The 17,579-nt window shown below is 24.8% G+C and overlaps 2 protein-coding genes across 5 annotated transcripts; one reads left to right on the top strand and one right to left on the bottom strand.

Annotated features, from left to right (window-relative positions):
- Nucleotides 1-2,567: 2,567 nt before the first annotated feature.
- On the bottom strand, nucleotides 2,568-6,072 carry LOC112594145 (protein Dr1). Of its 3 annotated transcripts, none has more exons than XM_025338798.1 (4): nucleotides 5,942-6,072; nucleotides 3,074-3,478; nucleotides 2,862-3,016; nucleotides 2,568-2,800 (listed from the first exon to the last, which is right to left on the bottom strand). In XM_025338798.1, the coding sequence occupies exons 1-4, from the start codon at nucleotides 5,964-5,966 to the stop codon at nucleotides 2,681-2,683; spliced, it is 705 nt and encodes a 234-aa protein (XP_025194583.1). In that variant the 5' UTR covers nucleotides 5,967-6,072; the 3' UTR covers nucleotides 2,568-2,680. The 3 variants fall into 3 exon arrangements, with proteins under 3 accessions (XP_025194583.1, XP_025194585.1, XP_025194584.1); XM_025338800.1 differs by lacking the exon at nucleotides 5,942-6,072 and adding an exon at nucleotides 4,229-4,472; XM_025338799.1 differs by lacking the exon at nucleotides 5,942-6,072 and adding an exon at nucleotides 4,058-4,200.
- Nucleotides 6,073-6,364: 292 nt separating this feature from the next.
- LOC112594141 (ubiquitin carboxyl-terminal hydrolase 16) lies at nucleotides 6,365-15,092 on the top strand. 2 transcript variants are annotated; one of them, XM_025338790.1, is made up of 16 exons: nucleotides 6,365-6,618; nucleotides 6,681-6,865; nucleotides 7,033-7,193; nucleotides 7,278-7,390; nucleotides 7,465-7,598; nucleotides 9,751-9,923; nucleotides 9,984-10,108; nucleotides 11,289-11,429; nucleotides 12,271-12,480; nucleotides 12,983-13,225; nucleotides 13,292-13,445; nucleotides 13,530-13,912; nucleotides 14,050-14,311; nucleotides 14,384-14,571; nucleotides 14,638-14,739; nucleotides 14,831-15,092. In XM_025338790.1, exons 3-16 carry the CDS (start codon nucleotides 7,082-7,084, stop codon nucleotides 15,044-15,046), a joined length of 2,556 nt encoding a protein of 851 aa, XP_025194575.1. In that variant the 5' UTR covers nucleotides 6,365-6,618; nucleotides 6,681-6,865; nucleotides 7,033-7,081; the 3' UTR covers nucleotides 15,047-15,092. The 2 variants fall into 2 exon arrangements, with proteins under 2 accessions (XP_025194575.1, XP_025194576.1); XM_025338791.1 differs by having other exon boundaries at nucleotides 6,365-6,612.
- Nucleotides 15,093-17,579: the final 2,487 nt, after the last annotated feature.

Genomic DNA, 17,579 nt, shown 5'->3' on the forward strand with positions numbered 1-17,579 from the left:
TTAATATATCCTGGTTATTATTATATCAACAAATAAAAAAAGCAAAATTTAACTAATAATTATTTACTATAAATTTATTCATTTTTCAAGTAATTTTTAGATTCTCTCGATAAGCATTAAGCAATAATAACTGATTATTCTTTCATACGAAAAAAAAACGATTTTAATTTCGAGTGATTTTTCGAGAGATTCTCTGGATTATGAAAATGTTTCAATAACTAATCATTCGATTATTAAAATATTATTTTATTTTATTTAATAAATTAAAAATATATATAATATATTAATACACCTATATCTATGCAAATAATATAACTCGAGTGATAAGAAAATTGTCAATTATCAGGGTAAAATTTTTTTCACAAATATATTAGGGGTGCAAAATTTACTACAAATGGTAACTTAACGATATAAAAATACTCTGAAATTGTATATCAGATAGTTACTACGAAAATATTGGTTTTTCGAGAGTACATTACATTTAGCACGATTTCGCATGGGGTTGTTCAACAAATACGATAATCAACTATATACATCGACTATAATATAATATACCAAATGTCCGAATATTAAATATTACAAGTATAATATTACTTCCATATTTTACTTGTATGCTGCGAGGTAAGGTCACAGAATTCATTAATTCTACACTATGGTAAAATTGCTTTCACAGTGTATAAAAATATATTTTAAAGTCATATATCATAAAAATCATTTGAATTAAATTTTGAAATACCTAATAGGATAGGTAGGTATTGATTTACGGTATAATAATGTCAATAAGAATTTTTGGTATAAATAGGCAAAAGTTGAAAATTAATCTATTTATTTTGAAACTCTCATCGTTATGTGTGTATTGTTTTATACGATAAGTAGTCGATTTTCAACTTTAAAGGTGGTTTTGGAATGCAAATTGGATTTAGTTTGTATATTGTACTTTGGAAAGATAAAATTAAAAAATCCTTAGAATTATTCAATAACTGGTATCAATGAATTTATCGATAAAAATTAATTTGTTTCTTCTGTGCTACTCTAAAATGAATAACCGTAGATACTGGATAGTTAAAATTTTCACTAAATATTTATATTAATAGGTGATAATATTTTCAAAATATTTTAACTTATCGAGTTATTTATAGACATTTTAAATTTTATTTTATTTGATTCTATAAATGTTATGGGAAATTTCTTGTTGGATTGTAATACTTAAAAATTTAATGCAAGTTACTTTATAAATTGTTGTAATAGTTTTTTAAAAATATTTAAGATACATGTGTACTATATTTATTAAATAATTATTAAAAGTTCATAGTTTAACAAAAACACAAAAATTTACAAATTCTTTTGTAGTTCATAAAACTTATAAAATATTAAATTTTTATAGTTGAGAAGTAAAATATTAATACAAAGTATTTCATAAATTATTCATATTATAGGTAAAAATACATAAATAAAGTTATTTTACAAAAATTTTGTTCTAATTTATACATTATTAAATTTAATTTTGCTGTAATTAAAAATATAATTCATGGGTACCTACTTCAAATTCTTAACATACTTATATAATTATATTTTATACACACAATGAGATTTTAAAATGCAAATATGCAATGATCTCGGAAAAATTAGAATAACTTTGAATATTATTTTATTATAGTTCATAAACATATTATTTTTGATTAATAGAATTTTGTTATACGTAATGACATTTTCAAAATATGTAGGTTGATTTATAAATGGGTGATACATATTTTGAATTAAACTGCAGTCTCCAACTTCCTACTATTTAATTAAATTAAATTTATTCCAAGTGTTTAGTGACCTTCAGAACATTGAAAAAATATTTAAAAAACATTTTGAAAATATCTATATTTTTAAAATCTTACTTTGTGGGCAATATATATTGACTTAATGGATAAATCATGAATACCTAATTTTTAAAAATGTATAGAAATAACAATAAGGTACATTGGAGTAAAAAAAAATTTAGTAGGATCAGCTCTTTTACACCCAATCACATCATATAACGGTTCATTTTTCAAATTAGTTGCATAAAATTTAAATATTAATAATTTAATGAGATGTTATTATTTTAAAGTAAATAAGAGCTAGAATTGAGAGCAAATCATTAGAACTAGAAAAAATAATATAGATCAAATGTAAAATGATTTTTAAGTGTTTTAACTGTCATATAATAATGATCAATAATACCTGGTGAATAAGATTATAGTCAAAAGGAGTCAATCCATAATTAAAATAAACTTCACTCTTAAGTCTGAGTAAGTTCAATTGTTTTGAGTACAATATTAAAGTATAATATGTTTCATGAAATAACTGTTTTAAACAACATTATTTTCAATTCTAAATTGTTCCAATCAGTCGTAAAGTTAAATTCTTATTGTTTAAAAGTTTTGTTAAAAAAAAATTCTACATTTAAATAAATTTATAAACATATTATAAATATAGTAAGAATAATGCAATTTATAATACATAATTTTAATTGAATCTAATTATTTATTTATTTGACATAAAAGTAAATGTAACAATTTAAAATAAAAACACAAAAAAATTAGATACTATATAGTAAAAATGTACAAACTGATGATAACAAATTAAGAAAAAAAATTCAACTCTTAATGATGATGAATGTGAATTGTCTACAATTCTGTAAAACTATAAATTAGGAGTAATCGTCTTCATCACTGCTTTCTTCAGTCTTAGGTTTAATAGCAGCTCGTTGAGCTGCAGCTTGTAGTTCTTGCCATTGTTGTTGTTCTTGAGCCATTTGCTCTTCTCTGGCCTATTGATATTTTAAATCTTAAATAAGTAAATTGATGTCTAATTAAAACTATAAAACTAACCTTAGCAAACAATTCTTGTTGCTGTCGTAATAATTCTTCCTCTGGTATGCCTAAATTTTCAAGTCTTGTACTTTGTCTTCTTCTTTTTGATTGACAGTCTTTACCAACTTCTTCTGCTTCAGCTCGATAATCACCAAATCCCAAATGGTCAAGAGCTAAAATAATTATTTTTAAAAAAAAAATAAAAGTAAAAATAATCATTTAAAACTTACCTGTCAATAAATGTTCAGCATTTATGGTTTTTTTCTGTTGAGCCATACATACTTGATTAGCTTCAGATGATACTAAATGTATAAATTCTGTGCAACAGTTCATTATCATTTCTCTCACCTCATTAGCAACACGAATATTTGGTAAAGCATCTTTAATCATTTTATTGACTGATGCACGTGGTAAAGTTAATTCTTCATCTTCATTAGATGGACCTGGATTACTACAACCATCATTTAAACTACTAGTGTTGCAATTTGAAATTTGAGTTCTCTTATTATGATTTGGATTTGAATCAGTTATATTAGAGCTTGGTATAGGATTTGAGGTGCTGCAGCTAGGAATTAATCCATCATTATCACTCATGGTGTTTGAAGGTTGTATCATTGACATATTACTTCCATAACCTGTTCAAGTATAAATAAAGTTGGAAAGTTAGGTTAAAGCATATTAAAAATATAATAATACCTATGGAATTTACTGTTTTTTACTAAGATACCTATTTAAAATTATAAAAACATTAATTTTATTTTTTTTACAAACGTTCTGAAACCAAAATTAATTGTTTACATAAACATATTTAACAAATTTCGATAAAAACTATTAAAACAAAATATTGTTTAACAATTAAAATACAATTATTAAGTTAATATTAATTTGTTTTAACTGTTTTAAGTTTATACATTTTTTTATAATATACTTTTTAATTTTAATTTATTTTAAGTACAAATACAGTTTTCACTTCTAACAAAGAAGTTAAAATAAACAAAATAAACTTTTAATTAACATCTTTTAAACATTTTATTTAATACAAATATAAATAAATAATTAATAATAAACAATAAATAATTTATGGTATCACTATCTTAAAATAAAACAAATAATAAATTATTGTTTATTGAGCCACGTGAAAATTAATAATAAAATAAATGTAGATATCAAACAAAAATATTTTTCGTAAAATCATTTTAAATTAAATAACCAACCTGCTTGAGATATTCAGATTTCAAATTTGTATCTAAAATAGTCAACTGAGATTTGAGAACTCAAAACAGAAAATATTTCATTGTTTTAATCAACCATAGACCTATTAACATTGGTTTATAGGTCTATACAATCAACACATCGTCAATAATTATTTTGATAATATTTCTCACCATAAAATTAAGATAACGTGTCTTTCGTTTTTGCGCTTGTGCTGCTGTGCCCAGTTAAGTGTGAAAGTAGTAGCCACTAGCGAGTATGAACACAGAATAGATTAAAATTTAAATAATTTGATATGTTCTGTACCCGTAGTAAGAACACAGTTTTAAGAATTCCAAGACCGTGGGTAGGAGTGCATGACAAGAGTTGAAAAGTTTTAAAAATTTTTATCTATTCTATACGTTGTTCAGTGGAATCAGTGGATGCGACTTTGTTGATTTTTAGTTGATAAAACAGGGTTACACCACTGCTACGAATGACTACTGCCTCGATATGATACTATCACATCTTATATGAAATACTATCATACTTCATAGTTCATAGTATCATAGAACCACCATGAATAATATGAGTATATTAAATTAATTTTTAGATTTAAAAGAACACATTAAGAACAATAAGAGCTACTAAATTGTAAATAAAACCACGTATTGTATATAATTAGTGCACTAAAAAAAGTATCTCCTTATTGGAGGCTATCGCCTACCATTATGGTTCCATAAGTTTTCATTCGAATCATATTAATAAAAATTAACTTCTTAGTAATAATAATTTTTTTACTTATAATAATTTAACAATTAAGAATAATGAAAACTGAATCAATATAGCGTTGTTTACTTGTTTAATAATAGGACAAGTTTGTCAATCCTTGGCACGTTCCATGTTTACACTATTATAGTTGAACCGTTAAGCGCATACTGTATACCATAACAAAATTAATTAAAATTTAAATAGTAGAATGTAGATACTAGAGATACTACTCTTATATTTAATTAATTAATTATAATCTTGGAATGTAATTCACAAACATTATAACAAATAAGATGTTATTGTTATAATAGCGTCATACATTTATATATAAATGTATAATTGCATAGATATAATCATGGTTGACAAGATATCAATTATTTATTTAAATTGGTGTTTTATGAGTTGGATAAGCTAAAAATTAATCTAAAATAAATCTGCCCATGGTGAAAAATAAAAAATCGTGATGCCATGATTTCTAAATTCTAAGTGAACAATCTCATGTTTTTGCCACCAAAGATAGAAAAGAATTAAACCTAAAAAGTTAAAATCTTAATCTGCCCCAATAACACCAGTGATATATTTTAAATACCTACCTTTAAAATACGCGAATGATATACTTAATTTAAAATATTGTATTGACATAATTATTTAATCACCGATCATTGCAAAATTTTGTATGTTGACCAAAGATATAAAATGAACACAATAATGGTAATATTGGCAACTGATTAACTGAACCCGTGTCAATGTGTCATAAACTATCAAAATTCGAGAATCAAGACTCCGGTAATATTCTAAAAATTTATACCTGTTCTATATAGTATGTTATAATCTTTATTACCATTAGTAGTTTTTTTTTTTTATATTAACTATAACTAATATTATTATTATACAAATATACAACCCATTAATTTGAACAAATTAATTCTGGATGGTGATATTAAAAGTGGTTTATAGTGACATATAAATTTATACTCGTATAGTAAGATGAATTTTATATTGGTTCAATGATTGAGATATTTTTTTCACGAAATGTTGGGAAACGTGCCGATGGCCGATGCTTAACGAGTACAGATAGTGTATTTATGAGATTTTCTGTACGATATGGAAAGATGACTTTATAACCTAGTACCTACTATATTTAATGGTTGGTCCATGCATTATCACGGTCTATGCTCCCGTTCACTGTTTATTCCCGTGGGTAATGGGTATTAGGTCACTCAGTCGATTAGGTCCCTGAGAGTTGAGACTTGAGATTGAGGAGTGCATTGCAGAAATGCAGAATGCAATACAATGAATGGTCTGAAATCTGAATGCAGAATGATGAGACTGATGAGAGTGATGAGAGTATGAGATAATGAGAGCATAGGCCATAGAGTTATCACTTGTAAACTATACGCTTTGTTATAAGCAGGTCGGCCAACTGTCGTTCTCCGACTGCTAACATAACGCGCATACCACGTCGTCGTCCTCACACAAAACTTATCAGCTGTATTCAAATTTCTAATGTATTGCATGCACTCCCTTCTACACTTCACCAGTTTGATTCTCCCACCCTAATCAATTACTACACGTCCATAGTCTGTAAGTCTGTAGTCTTGTACTCTGTAGCAAAAAAAAAATTTCTCTGTATTTCACGCACACAAACACACTCAAAACCTTAGGTTTACTTACAACATACTACAATCTACAGTGTATTCTGTGTATTTTACTTATTGTAATATATATATAGTGTATTATACACTTATACTTTATTTGAGTACTGGTTACAAGTTTAAGTCTTTAAACATTTTTGCGACAGCATCAAGTAAATGTGTGTATGATTGTTATACGACATACTATCATAAAAATATTTTTTGATTTTTTTCTATTAAGAGTACAAAAATGATGGAGCGGAACCACACGTAAGAGTAACTTATAAAACAAGCCACTGAACAAGAAAAACAACGCTAGAATAGTTTTAGAAGAATAAAATAGAAAGTGTCTTCATCACTAATAATCTAAACACTGAACGTCGACGTACAGATACACTGTTTCCTGATTAGAATAAAAGAAAGAAGGTATGTAATCGTAATTTTAATGATTGAGATCAATTAAATTTATTACGGTCATTGTAAAATTTTATTATGCACATTGACTACTTATTGCGGTATGAGCCCCTTATCTCTTGTTTCCATATTTTTCGCCTAATCACGTTTTTTCCAAAAATAAAATCTTTTATAAATAGACGTCCAGTGTTGAGTATTTTTGCTCTACATTTTCCATCCTTCTAAGTCATGGCAAAAGGCAAAAATAAGAAACGTAACCGGCAAAGTTCTAATGCTCCTGTTCCACTTAATGTTGGTGATTCGTCAGATTCGGGAGAATTAAAAAGTCAACCAACAAACTGTGAGTCTATGTCCTGTAACAAGCTCCACTGGTCGTCTTCACATTTAACATGCTCAGTTTTAAATATTAATATATTTTTTCCAGTTCTTAAACATCCTTGCACTCATGTCAAAAAAGCAGTCAATGTGAACAATGTAAACAAATGTTTACAAAAGATTGTTGCACAGTGTTCTGAATGTAAAAACAAAAACTTGGAAGTATGTAAATTGTAAAGTAAATTATTGTACTTTTTTAAACATATTTTATTATTAAAATTTTAATTGTATTTCAGGAGTTATACATTTGTCTACAGTGTGGATCATTTCATTGTTCTAATCTTGACATCAACCATATTCTTAAACATCAGAATACTCCAAGAAGTGATTCTCATTCCATTGCTGTTAACATAGGAAGTTTGATAATTATGTAAGTCTATTATTTTTGTTATTATTATCTGTATATTTTATGCAAAATAACAGCTATAAATAACGAAATTACATAATTTAATAATATAACAATTTGTTTGATAAGAACATTAGAAAATAGTTAAAATTAAACTAAGTTAGTGAGTAAAGCAGACTGAGAGCTAAGATATTAATTAAGGCACAATGTAATTGGAATAACAGAGCATGTATTGTAAGTAGTGGAAGATTGTAACTCTACACCTTAAATGGTATTTGTTACTAGATTAGATTTCATATGATACAGTTATAGACTCTAAATTAGACACATGCTATTAATTCAAAAGTGTTTAAATTACTCTGTTAAAAAGCTAGTATATATTTTACATTTGGTTGGGGCTGATATTAAATACATTATTTTATATTAAATCATAATTATAGTATCTAACATCTTAATCAATTTTGTGCACGTTCCAGTCCAATTAATTTTTTACAAGGTATGGGAGCCACACTACATTACACTCAAGAATTTACTTAACAAGAGCAAGTGAAGTGAATGAAGACAATAAATTTAACTGTACTTCGAAGAACTTGATATTAAATGCTATGAATTCAAAAACTTTGAGTGAACTGTTGTGAAATCAATATGCCATTAAAATAAGAAAGAAAACAAACAATAAATTCTATGTTCTTAATTTGAGTTGCATGAGGAAGTGGAGACCTATTTGTACAATAATGATTAAGTTTTATGCTACAAGATATAAAGAGAGTAATAGAATGACATTTGTTCAAATTTAATCTAAGATTTTGAGTAACTGTCAAACAATTATTGAACTTGATATCTTAAATTAAAAGAAGAAGTTAGATAGATAATGAGATAAAATCAATAAAAAAAGCAATTGCACAGGACTCAAATGTTCACTTCAAGAAAAACCTTTAGTGCAAGTTGTGACACCAACTATTTTTTCAAATTAGTTCCTGCCTATAATATATGATTTAATTCACTCAAGTAATGTGTAGTTAACTTCTAGATGTATTAGTTTATTAATGAACAAATGGTTAATAGTGTTGAATGACTTTTTAAAATCTAATAAATGACTTGTACTTGATTATTAGACTTAATATTTTTGATGATGTATGCAAAAAAAAAAAATCCTAATAGCCTAAATCCATGCTTTTTATTTGAAATTATAAAAATTGTCTGTGCTTAAATTAAAAAGTTAAGTGGAAGATAGTAATTTCAAAATAAGTGCTTAGAATTACTGTTCAGAAATTTGAATAATTAAGCTTAGAAAAACTGTATTATACTATAATTATTTGTTATTTATCTCTTATACATTATATAATAAAATAGTAATATATAACACAATTTTTATTATTTGAATGTATTTATTAGTTTTATCATTGATTTTTTTTTTAAATACAGATACAGCTATTTAAGCTATGCTTAAGGAATGTGTTGAGTGGCAACAGTATTTTGCTGTTAACCATTCCAGGACATACTGCCTACTAATTTTTATGTTTGTAAAAACTTTAATTTAAAATATACTGATTAGCCATTGGCTACTGATAAAATTAACAAAAAATGTGTCACCCTAAAACTATTATCGTTAGTACTATAAATTTAAGATGATAGAAATTAGAAATGGGATAAATGTTGACACATAGGTACCTTATATATATTTTTTTAGCAATTTTATTTTATTGCTTTGTAAATCAATTTGGAAGAAATTATTTTAGAGGCTAGGATGGTGGGTTGATAGTTATAATAATAATCTTAAATTGTAATAAAAATAGAGTTATAAATAAATAAAATATCAGAATTTTTTTTGAATAGTACAATTTTTGCATCATTAATGTTATATTCAATTAGCATTCTATTTTGTCTGACTATTTATATGTGTGTCGATTTGCTGTAATTTCAAAGATTAAAAATAGCAACTTTTTTGCACATATCTATTCTATGACGCTTCTAAATGATAGGCCGAGAGAAGAATACTCATTACTCCATTTATTGGAGTTGGAATCTAATGAGCATGTTGATTATATCACGTGTACATTTACAAAATTATTAAAATTTAGATCTTATTAGTTAATATTCCAAATTTAAACACTGATATTTCATTATTTGTTTAGATAACAAATATTTATTTTAATTAATTTCTTTATTAATATAGATGCAACGATTGTGAAAAAGAATTATCAGTACTCAGCTCTAAAAAGTTACAAGTAATAATAAATTCAATCAATCATATGAAACAAGTGCAATCAAGTAAAAATAAAATGAATGATCTTCCAATTCAAGGTTGTTCTACTGAAGCAGATGCACAATATGATAAATTAATTTCAGGTTAGTAGATAATTAAAATTAAACATTTTTTCAATACTTAATTATTATTTTTTTTTACAGAAAGTTCTTCGAAAAAGTGCAATGGAATAAATAAATCTGATGATAATGATGCACCATCTTTAAAAAAAACATTTGATCTATCTGAAACTAGTATTAACAATGTTGAACGATACAAAAGACCTAGGGTAAGTTTTTCATACTCAACACTTCCAATGTAATTTAAATGCTAACATACTTATGTGTCAATTAATTAATCTTAAATGGCTTTCATTATGATTCAATGAGCTAAGTGATTAAACTAATTAATTTTTGTAATATACTTTAATTTTTATCTATCATATTTTTAAAATAAGATGATTAAATATTGAAGTTAATGAAAATAATAAAAGTATATAAACTATAAATTTGAAACTAAGATTTTTTTATTTGCAATTATTAGTTCTAGTTAATAAATTGTATAAAGTTTCTATCTTAATTTCTAGATACAATTTCAAATGTTTTATTAATATAGCAGTGTTTAGTTGGTCTCCTTTTTAAATTATGAATAAAATAATTGTTTAATTATGTTTAATTTGTCTTCAAACAGTTATTTAACACACATAGGATATTATTTCGATTTTTGAGTATATGTTAAACCTAGTAAAAATTGTCATAAAAAATGAATTATTTGTAAATATTTTAAATTTCTTTAACGAAGAATCTTGTTAATATTTCCATTAAAAATTTTTTTATAGTTACTGCCACATAAGATAAATAGTGAAAGCTCAAGGCAATCATTTAGTTTATTATTTTGTATAATTTATAACTACATATTTTATATAAGTTATTTAAGAAGATTTCACCACAATGTTGTTTTTTCTCAGACCATATAGAGCATAAATAAAACTCATTTAAAATTGTTTTTTAAGATTTTAAGTAATCATCTATTTTTAAAATTACTAAGGATAATAATTTTGAGGGTTTAATATATAAATTATATAAATTTATTTTATATTCTATCATTATTTGGTTTAAAAAAAAGTATACAATTAAATGGATATCAAACTGCTCTTAGATGGTATTTATTCGAATAAATTTAATACATTTAGAAGAAGTGTTATTCTTTATAATTTTTAAAATGGATAATTTCACTCAAAATTACTCAAAATCATAAAAATAATTTTGAGTGAAGACATTTTATCTCTGTTTTGCATTATTTAATTTATTTTACCTAAAAATAATTTTTTTTAAATAGTTTGGTGTTGCATTTAATGCTCTCAACCAAAATGTGCTAGTGGTATAGTTATAATTGGAAACACTGGTATAAGTCTGATCTCTTTAATAATTATTGAGATTCATGAAAATAATTATTATATTTCATTTTAGGGTTTAACCAATTTAGGAAATACATGCTTTTATAATTCAGTTTTGCAATGTCTTGCACAAACTCCATTTTTAAGAAAATTTTTACTTGACATAAGTGAATCTGGTGAACCAATGACCATAAAACTAGATAATGAAGATATTGTAAGTATTATTTTATTAACAAGGTATTATGTTCTATACTAAATTAATACATCTTATTCTTATGAAATATTAATTAATTTGTGACTAGTGTTATTTAAGCAATTTAGTAGGTAGGTAGCCAATTATAATTAATTTTATTTAGAAAAATCTGAATTTACAATTTGGTTTAATATTACAAAATTATGGCAACAATTTATACATGTGCATTTATATAATTCTATTGAATTGAATTGCCTAAAAATTAAAATATTGGTTGCAAGCTTTTAAATTATAATTACCATTTGCAATTTGTAATTTTTTTCTTTTATTTCTTTATAATATTTTTACTTCAATACTTTTGTTCAAATAAGCAGTTTATAATAAAAAAATAAAATAGAGAATGAAAATGCTAAGATAGATGTGTGAAGTATTTCAGGAGGTTAAAATAAAAATCAAATTTATTGTAGGTAATAAACGTGTTGCACCAATTTTTATAAAAATAAAGGAGAATAGATTTAGTATATGATTTTAATAATGAATGTAGATAGAATAAAAGAAGAGGAGAAAACCAAAGATATGTATAAATAAAGTAGAGAAGGATACAAAAATAGCTGGTGTAAGTGAAGAAGAGATGAGAGACAGATCCCTGCAGAAATTCAAAACAAGTGTGACTAACCCAATAATGGTTTGGAACAAAGAAGATTGAACTTCTATCAGTTCAAATTTTTTAAAGTTTGATGAGTTTTGAGACCTCCATGTTTAGTTTTTATTTTAATTTAATTAAATCAGAAATGTTAACTGAAATTAAAAAAAAACTACCTTAATTTATATTAAGAAATGTATACATTAAATTTTTGAATAGACTGTGCATCAAGAAAAATGGAGTTCATTAACTGAAAACCTGTACAACACTCTACAAGAAATAACAAATGAACGTGAATCAACGTTTACGCCTAGTGCACTTTTAGATTCATTAAGAAAAAAATGCAAAATGTTTATTGGCTACAGTCAGCACGATTCTCATGAACTTTTACGTCATCTTTTGGACTCTGTGCGTGATGATGACTTGAAGGTAAATTTGAATGATATTATGTTATTTACATATACAAAAGTTAGGTTTTCCTATGTTATAATCAATTGCTTATATTTTGTTACTTTTATTTTATTTTCATCAAGTCAAATGTTTCAATGTATTTAATATTTATTTATAATTCTTCTGTTTCTATAAATTTTTAGCAGAATTAAAATATATTATATTACATTTTAACAGTTGTTCAGCTTAAAATCACAATATAATTTTGAGCCTTGTTTTATTGCATTTTGTTAATGAGATAGATAATGACAAATCTGATGTAGCTAAATTATGAAATATTTAAATGACATATTTATCATATTTTGTTTATAAATAATTTTGAGTAGAACATCAAAATAAATCTAGTTATAAGTTATTTGTTTAAAAAATGTATGATTTCTTATAAAAGAGGTCAACAATTTAAATTTTGTTTTAAAAAAAATTTAATTATTTAGGTACACAAATTTAACATTGATTTAAATTAATATTAATTTAATTTTAGCGTTATAAAAAAACAATTGTTCATCATTATGGTTTATCAATGAATGTTGAACCAAGTGAAGTGGATGAAAAAAAAACTGCAAAAATTAAAGAGCTTGGTAAAAAACTACAAGGTGTTCTTTTACGTCCTGATCATGTATTCAAAGGTGAACTTTTGAGTGTTGTTCAATGTCAAACTTGTGGTTACAAATCAGAAGTTACAGAAAGTTTCCTGGACTTAAGTTTACCAATCGCTGTTGATAAGGTAAGGTTTTAAACTGTTTTTAATAACAATTATATTGTGATTAATGATATTAATTTTTATCAATAGAATCATCCATTATCATTTCCACGTAAAAAAGATAATGATGTTTTTAATCAATCTAAGCATCAAACCAAAAAAGAACGTAAATTAGCATTAAAACAAGGAAGACGAAAAAAACACGAGCACAAACAATTTACCAATAAAATGCAAGATACATTAGGTAATATTATTATTTTAGACATTATACATATAAAATTAAATAGTGATTAATATTATTAATTTTTTTTTTTATAATTAATTTAAGCTGTGAATAATGATGCAGACATAGAAGATAATATGGAAATTGAAACAAATGAAGTAGAAATGTCTGTTTGGAAGAATGAAAACAAAGAAAATCCAGAGTCTGGATATGGTTCAGAAAAGCAACCATCTAATGTTACAAGTCCTTCTCTAAGTATTACAGAACTTACAACATTAATGAATAACACTCCATTGGCTGATCCTGACCGACAAATGGATGCTGATCAAATCTTAGATTCTGAAAAACCCATGGATTTGGATTCAGTATTACATGGCAGTCCTGTTAATAGCCCAAGTTCACCTCAAGGGTCATCACTTGATTCCATGCGTGCAAATGTTAGTCCAGATTACATGGATGTGGGGACAGATAGTGCAAATGAGAATCAGGTATTGATCATATAAATTAGTTTTTAGTGCACATGTTATGTATAATAAAAACACTGAAATATAAATCTCAATTGAACTGTATTTATTTTTTATTTTTATCTAAAATTGTCATTGTTTACCTATATTTTATATATTAGGAACGTAACAATCCTACACCAAATGTTAGTGATAACAATAGTGATGGACTATTTGATGATTCAAAAAGTGAAGAAGATTTAGAGGATGAAGAAGAAGGCGAATTTTCTCAAGAATGTCCACAAGCTACATTGCAACCTCGGCCAAAATGTAAAGATAGCGAGTGCTCAGTGTTGACTTGTCTTAATCAATTTACTGCCTCTGAAATAATGACCGGTAATAATAAAGTTTCATGTGAGCGATGTACTGAACAACATAAAAAAAGTAAGATTTTAATAGAAATCATATTACAATTAATATTAAATTGTAATTATATTTGTTTTTTATTTTTCTTAGAAACAAATGAAGATAAGACAATTTATCGTCAGAGTACCAAACAAATGTTAATTAGTTCTCCTCCAGCTATTTTAATATTGCATTTAAAACGATTTCAAATGTGTTATTCAACTACACGTAAAATGACAAGAGATGTATCATTTCAATGGGTTTTGGATATTGCTCCTTACTGCTCTGTTAAATGTCAAGTTAGTTATAACATAAATATATTTTTAAGTATACTACAAACATCAATATTTAATTTATTTATTTAGAACAAGTTAAGCCCAGGTCAAAACCGAATATTATACTCTCTTTATGGTGTAGTGGAACATAATGGATTTTTGCATAGTGGTCATTATCTTTCATATGTAAAAGTATGGTTATTTTATTTTAAAATTATGTTCCAACATATATTATTCTAACATGTATTGTATTTATTATGTATATATTATATTATTTGTTTAGGTCAGGGATTCAGTTAAAGATGATAGCTATCGATATTCATTTTTAGAAGGCAGTAAAACCAAACCACCTAAAGTTATCGATGGCAATGATGATCCTTCACATTTAGCTCCAAATGGTACCTGGTATTGTGTTAGTGATAGTATGGTTAGACAAGTAACACCTAACGTTGTACAAAACTGTCAAGCTTACTTATTGTTTTATGAACGAATTTTATAATACTGTTTATGTATATGTATTTATTTATATATAATATATTATTGTCTTATTCGAAAAAAAAAATTGAGGAATTAAAATTGAATAATTATTTTTCATCATTATCTATATATTTATTATATAAATTTCCCAAACATATTGTTGTAAGTAATTATTTAATTGATGAAATTTTGAAATATTTAGGTAAATTCATTTTCCAAAAAATTCTAATAATAATTGTACGTTTATACTGGATTTCTTTCTTTTTTATTTTAGTTCATTGTCGGTGATTTAATATACTTAAGTAATATATTTATAAAATTTGAAAATGACAAAAACAATTGTTTTATAAGAACTATATACCTATATATATAATGTGTAGAAACTAATTATCTGATGTTATACCTATAATACATACACATCTATATATATATTTATTTTTTTTACAAATCAACATAAATAAAGATGCCTAATTAATACAATATTAAATAACTTGACTGTACTACCTAATTTATTTATCCTATTACTTTAATCATGAATTTATCATACATAAATAACAACCAAATTTTGTTATTATAAGTTTGAACTTCCTAGAAATCACATATAATTAACTGTATGTCTGTTTAATTAAAACATTTTTTTATTTAACAAGTCCTATTTATTACTTACTAGATTATTGAATTAAATTCAAGTTTCTCCAAATTTGATACACAATTTATACTTGCACCCAATATTTTAATTTAGATTTTAGAATGTACTTCTAAGATTGATTATATTTATTAACTAGATTAATACATAAGTATGAATAAGTCGTATAAATGAGATCAAATCTATTAGAATACCTAAACCCATTTCACAAACTACATAAAGTATTACTGTTGTAGAATAAATTAACTTGAAACTACCCCCATTATCTACCATGTCATATTTATTAAGAATCAATTATTGATAGTTACTTAAAATAAATATAATAAGTATTATATTGTCCTAAACCATAGGGTCACAGGCTAAAATTAAAAAATGTGTTAATTTTAAATTACTTTGGAACAATAAAAATGGTTTTAGGCAAAAAACCAAATTAAAAATAATCTAAAGAAAAAGAACAAAATATTTGTAATATATTTTTTTTGAATAGCTAATTTATATTTACTATGACTTGAGTTGTTAATTCATAGGGAAACACGTAAAAGTATTGGATATATCTTATTATAAAAACTACATACTATTTTGATAATATATTTAATATTATTTCATTTAAAAATTGTTTCACCACATTAATTATATTATTTTATATTTTCTAAGCAAATATTTTTATTTTTAAAATTTTTCAATTTATTTCCATTTTAGATTTATACTTACTTTCTTTCTATTCCCAAATTGTCTAACTTTGTATAGCTTCCTGTTAATCAAAAATGAATAAGTGTAGACTGCAAAGAAATTAATTTTTTTTGTGCATGTTAGCATTTATAATAGAGACCAAAATTTTATATTTCACATGATTAATAAATAAAATCTTTTATTTATAGTTTTAAAAATTATGGTGGGAGCCGGGAGGTTCTATCAGATGAACATCTCTAGACAGTGTCTGGTAAAAATCTTTAAAATCTGGCAGACACGTACATCTTGACATGAGTCTGGAGATGATGCAATTTTCAACGTATTTTTGCTATTCATACATATTTAAAATCTTCAATTTTTATAGACTGATTTTTTATTTACCCATGTATGATGAAATTTGTATTTATTAGTAAAACAGTTGGAAAATTTAGTTAAGAATCTTCATTAATTGTTGATATAGTCACATTTTTCTTTTTTATAAGCTAATGAAATTGTTGAACGAAAATTTAGTATTTACTAGTCGTACGTGTGCAAGACGAAGACAACACAAGCGGATGCGACGTTCTCTTAAGGATATATAAAAATATGATGGCAAAATTGTATAAAGCCTTTGTTACATAATGATAATAAATCGTTGAATTTTTTTTAACAACTGGTAATTTTTTATTATAGGCTCTTACGGTACATAAACACGACGCTCTTGAAAACTTCCTTTTTTTTCTTAGCCAATATGTTCATTGTTCATGGTAATAATATTTATACTATTTAAATTGTACTTGGTGTTTTATATGATATAGTTATTTGTTTCACATTATTTAATTTAATTATTTAGTTATTAATTGAGATTGATTATTATATAAAAACCCACTAAGGTAAGCTACAAAAAAATAAAAATCCAAAAATAGAATTATAATATACTAATTACGATAGTTTTTGTTAGTAATATTGTTTAAATTTAGTAATAACTTAAGTTACGAATTTACGATTTTTTTCGAAAGAAATCATCAGTTTAATATTTATACATAATACTGTTTTTAAATATCTTTATTTATAATAAAGAAAAATATGCGCCAACAGATGATGATACTAACACAGATTAAGTAATTTTTTTTATTAAGTTTTATTTAATCTGTGATACTAAATTAAAATTGAAAACAAGTGAGTTATGATCACAGATTTAGGTGTATCTATATCACATCTATATCCACTATATCCGTGA

This window comes from Melanaphis sacchari, unplaced genomic scaffold (genome assembly GCF_002803265.2).
Source record: "Melanaphis sacchari strain LSU unplaced genomic scaffold, SCAv2.0 Contig221_pilon_pilon, whole genome shotgun sequence".
NCBI classification, from domain to species: Eukaryota; Metazoa; Arthropoda; class Insecta; order Hemiptera; family Aphididae; genus Melanaphis; species Melanaphis sacchari.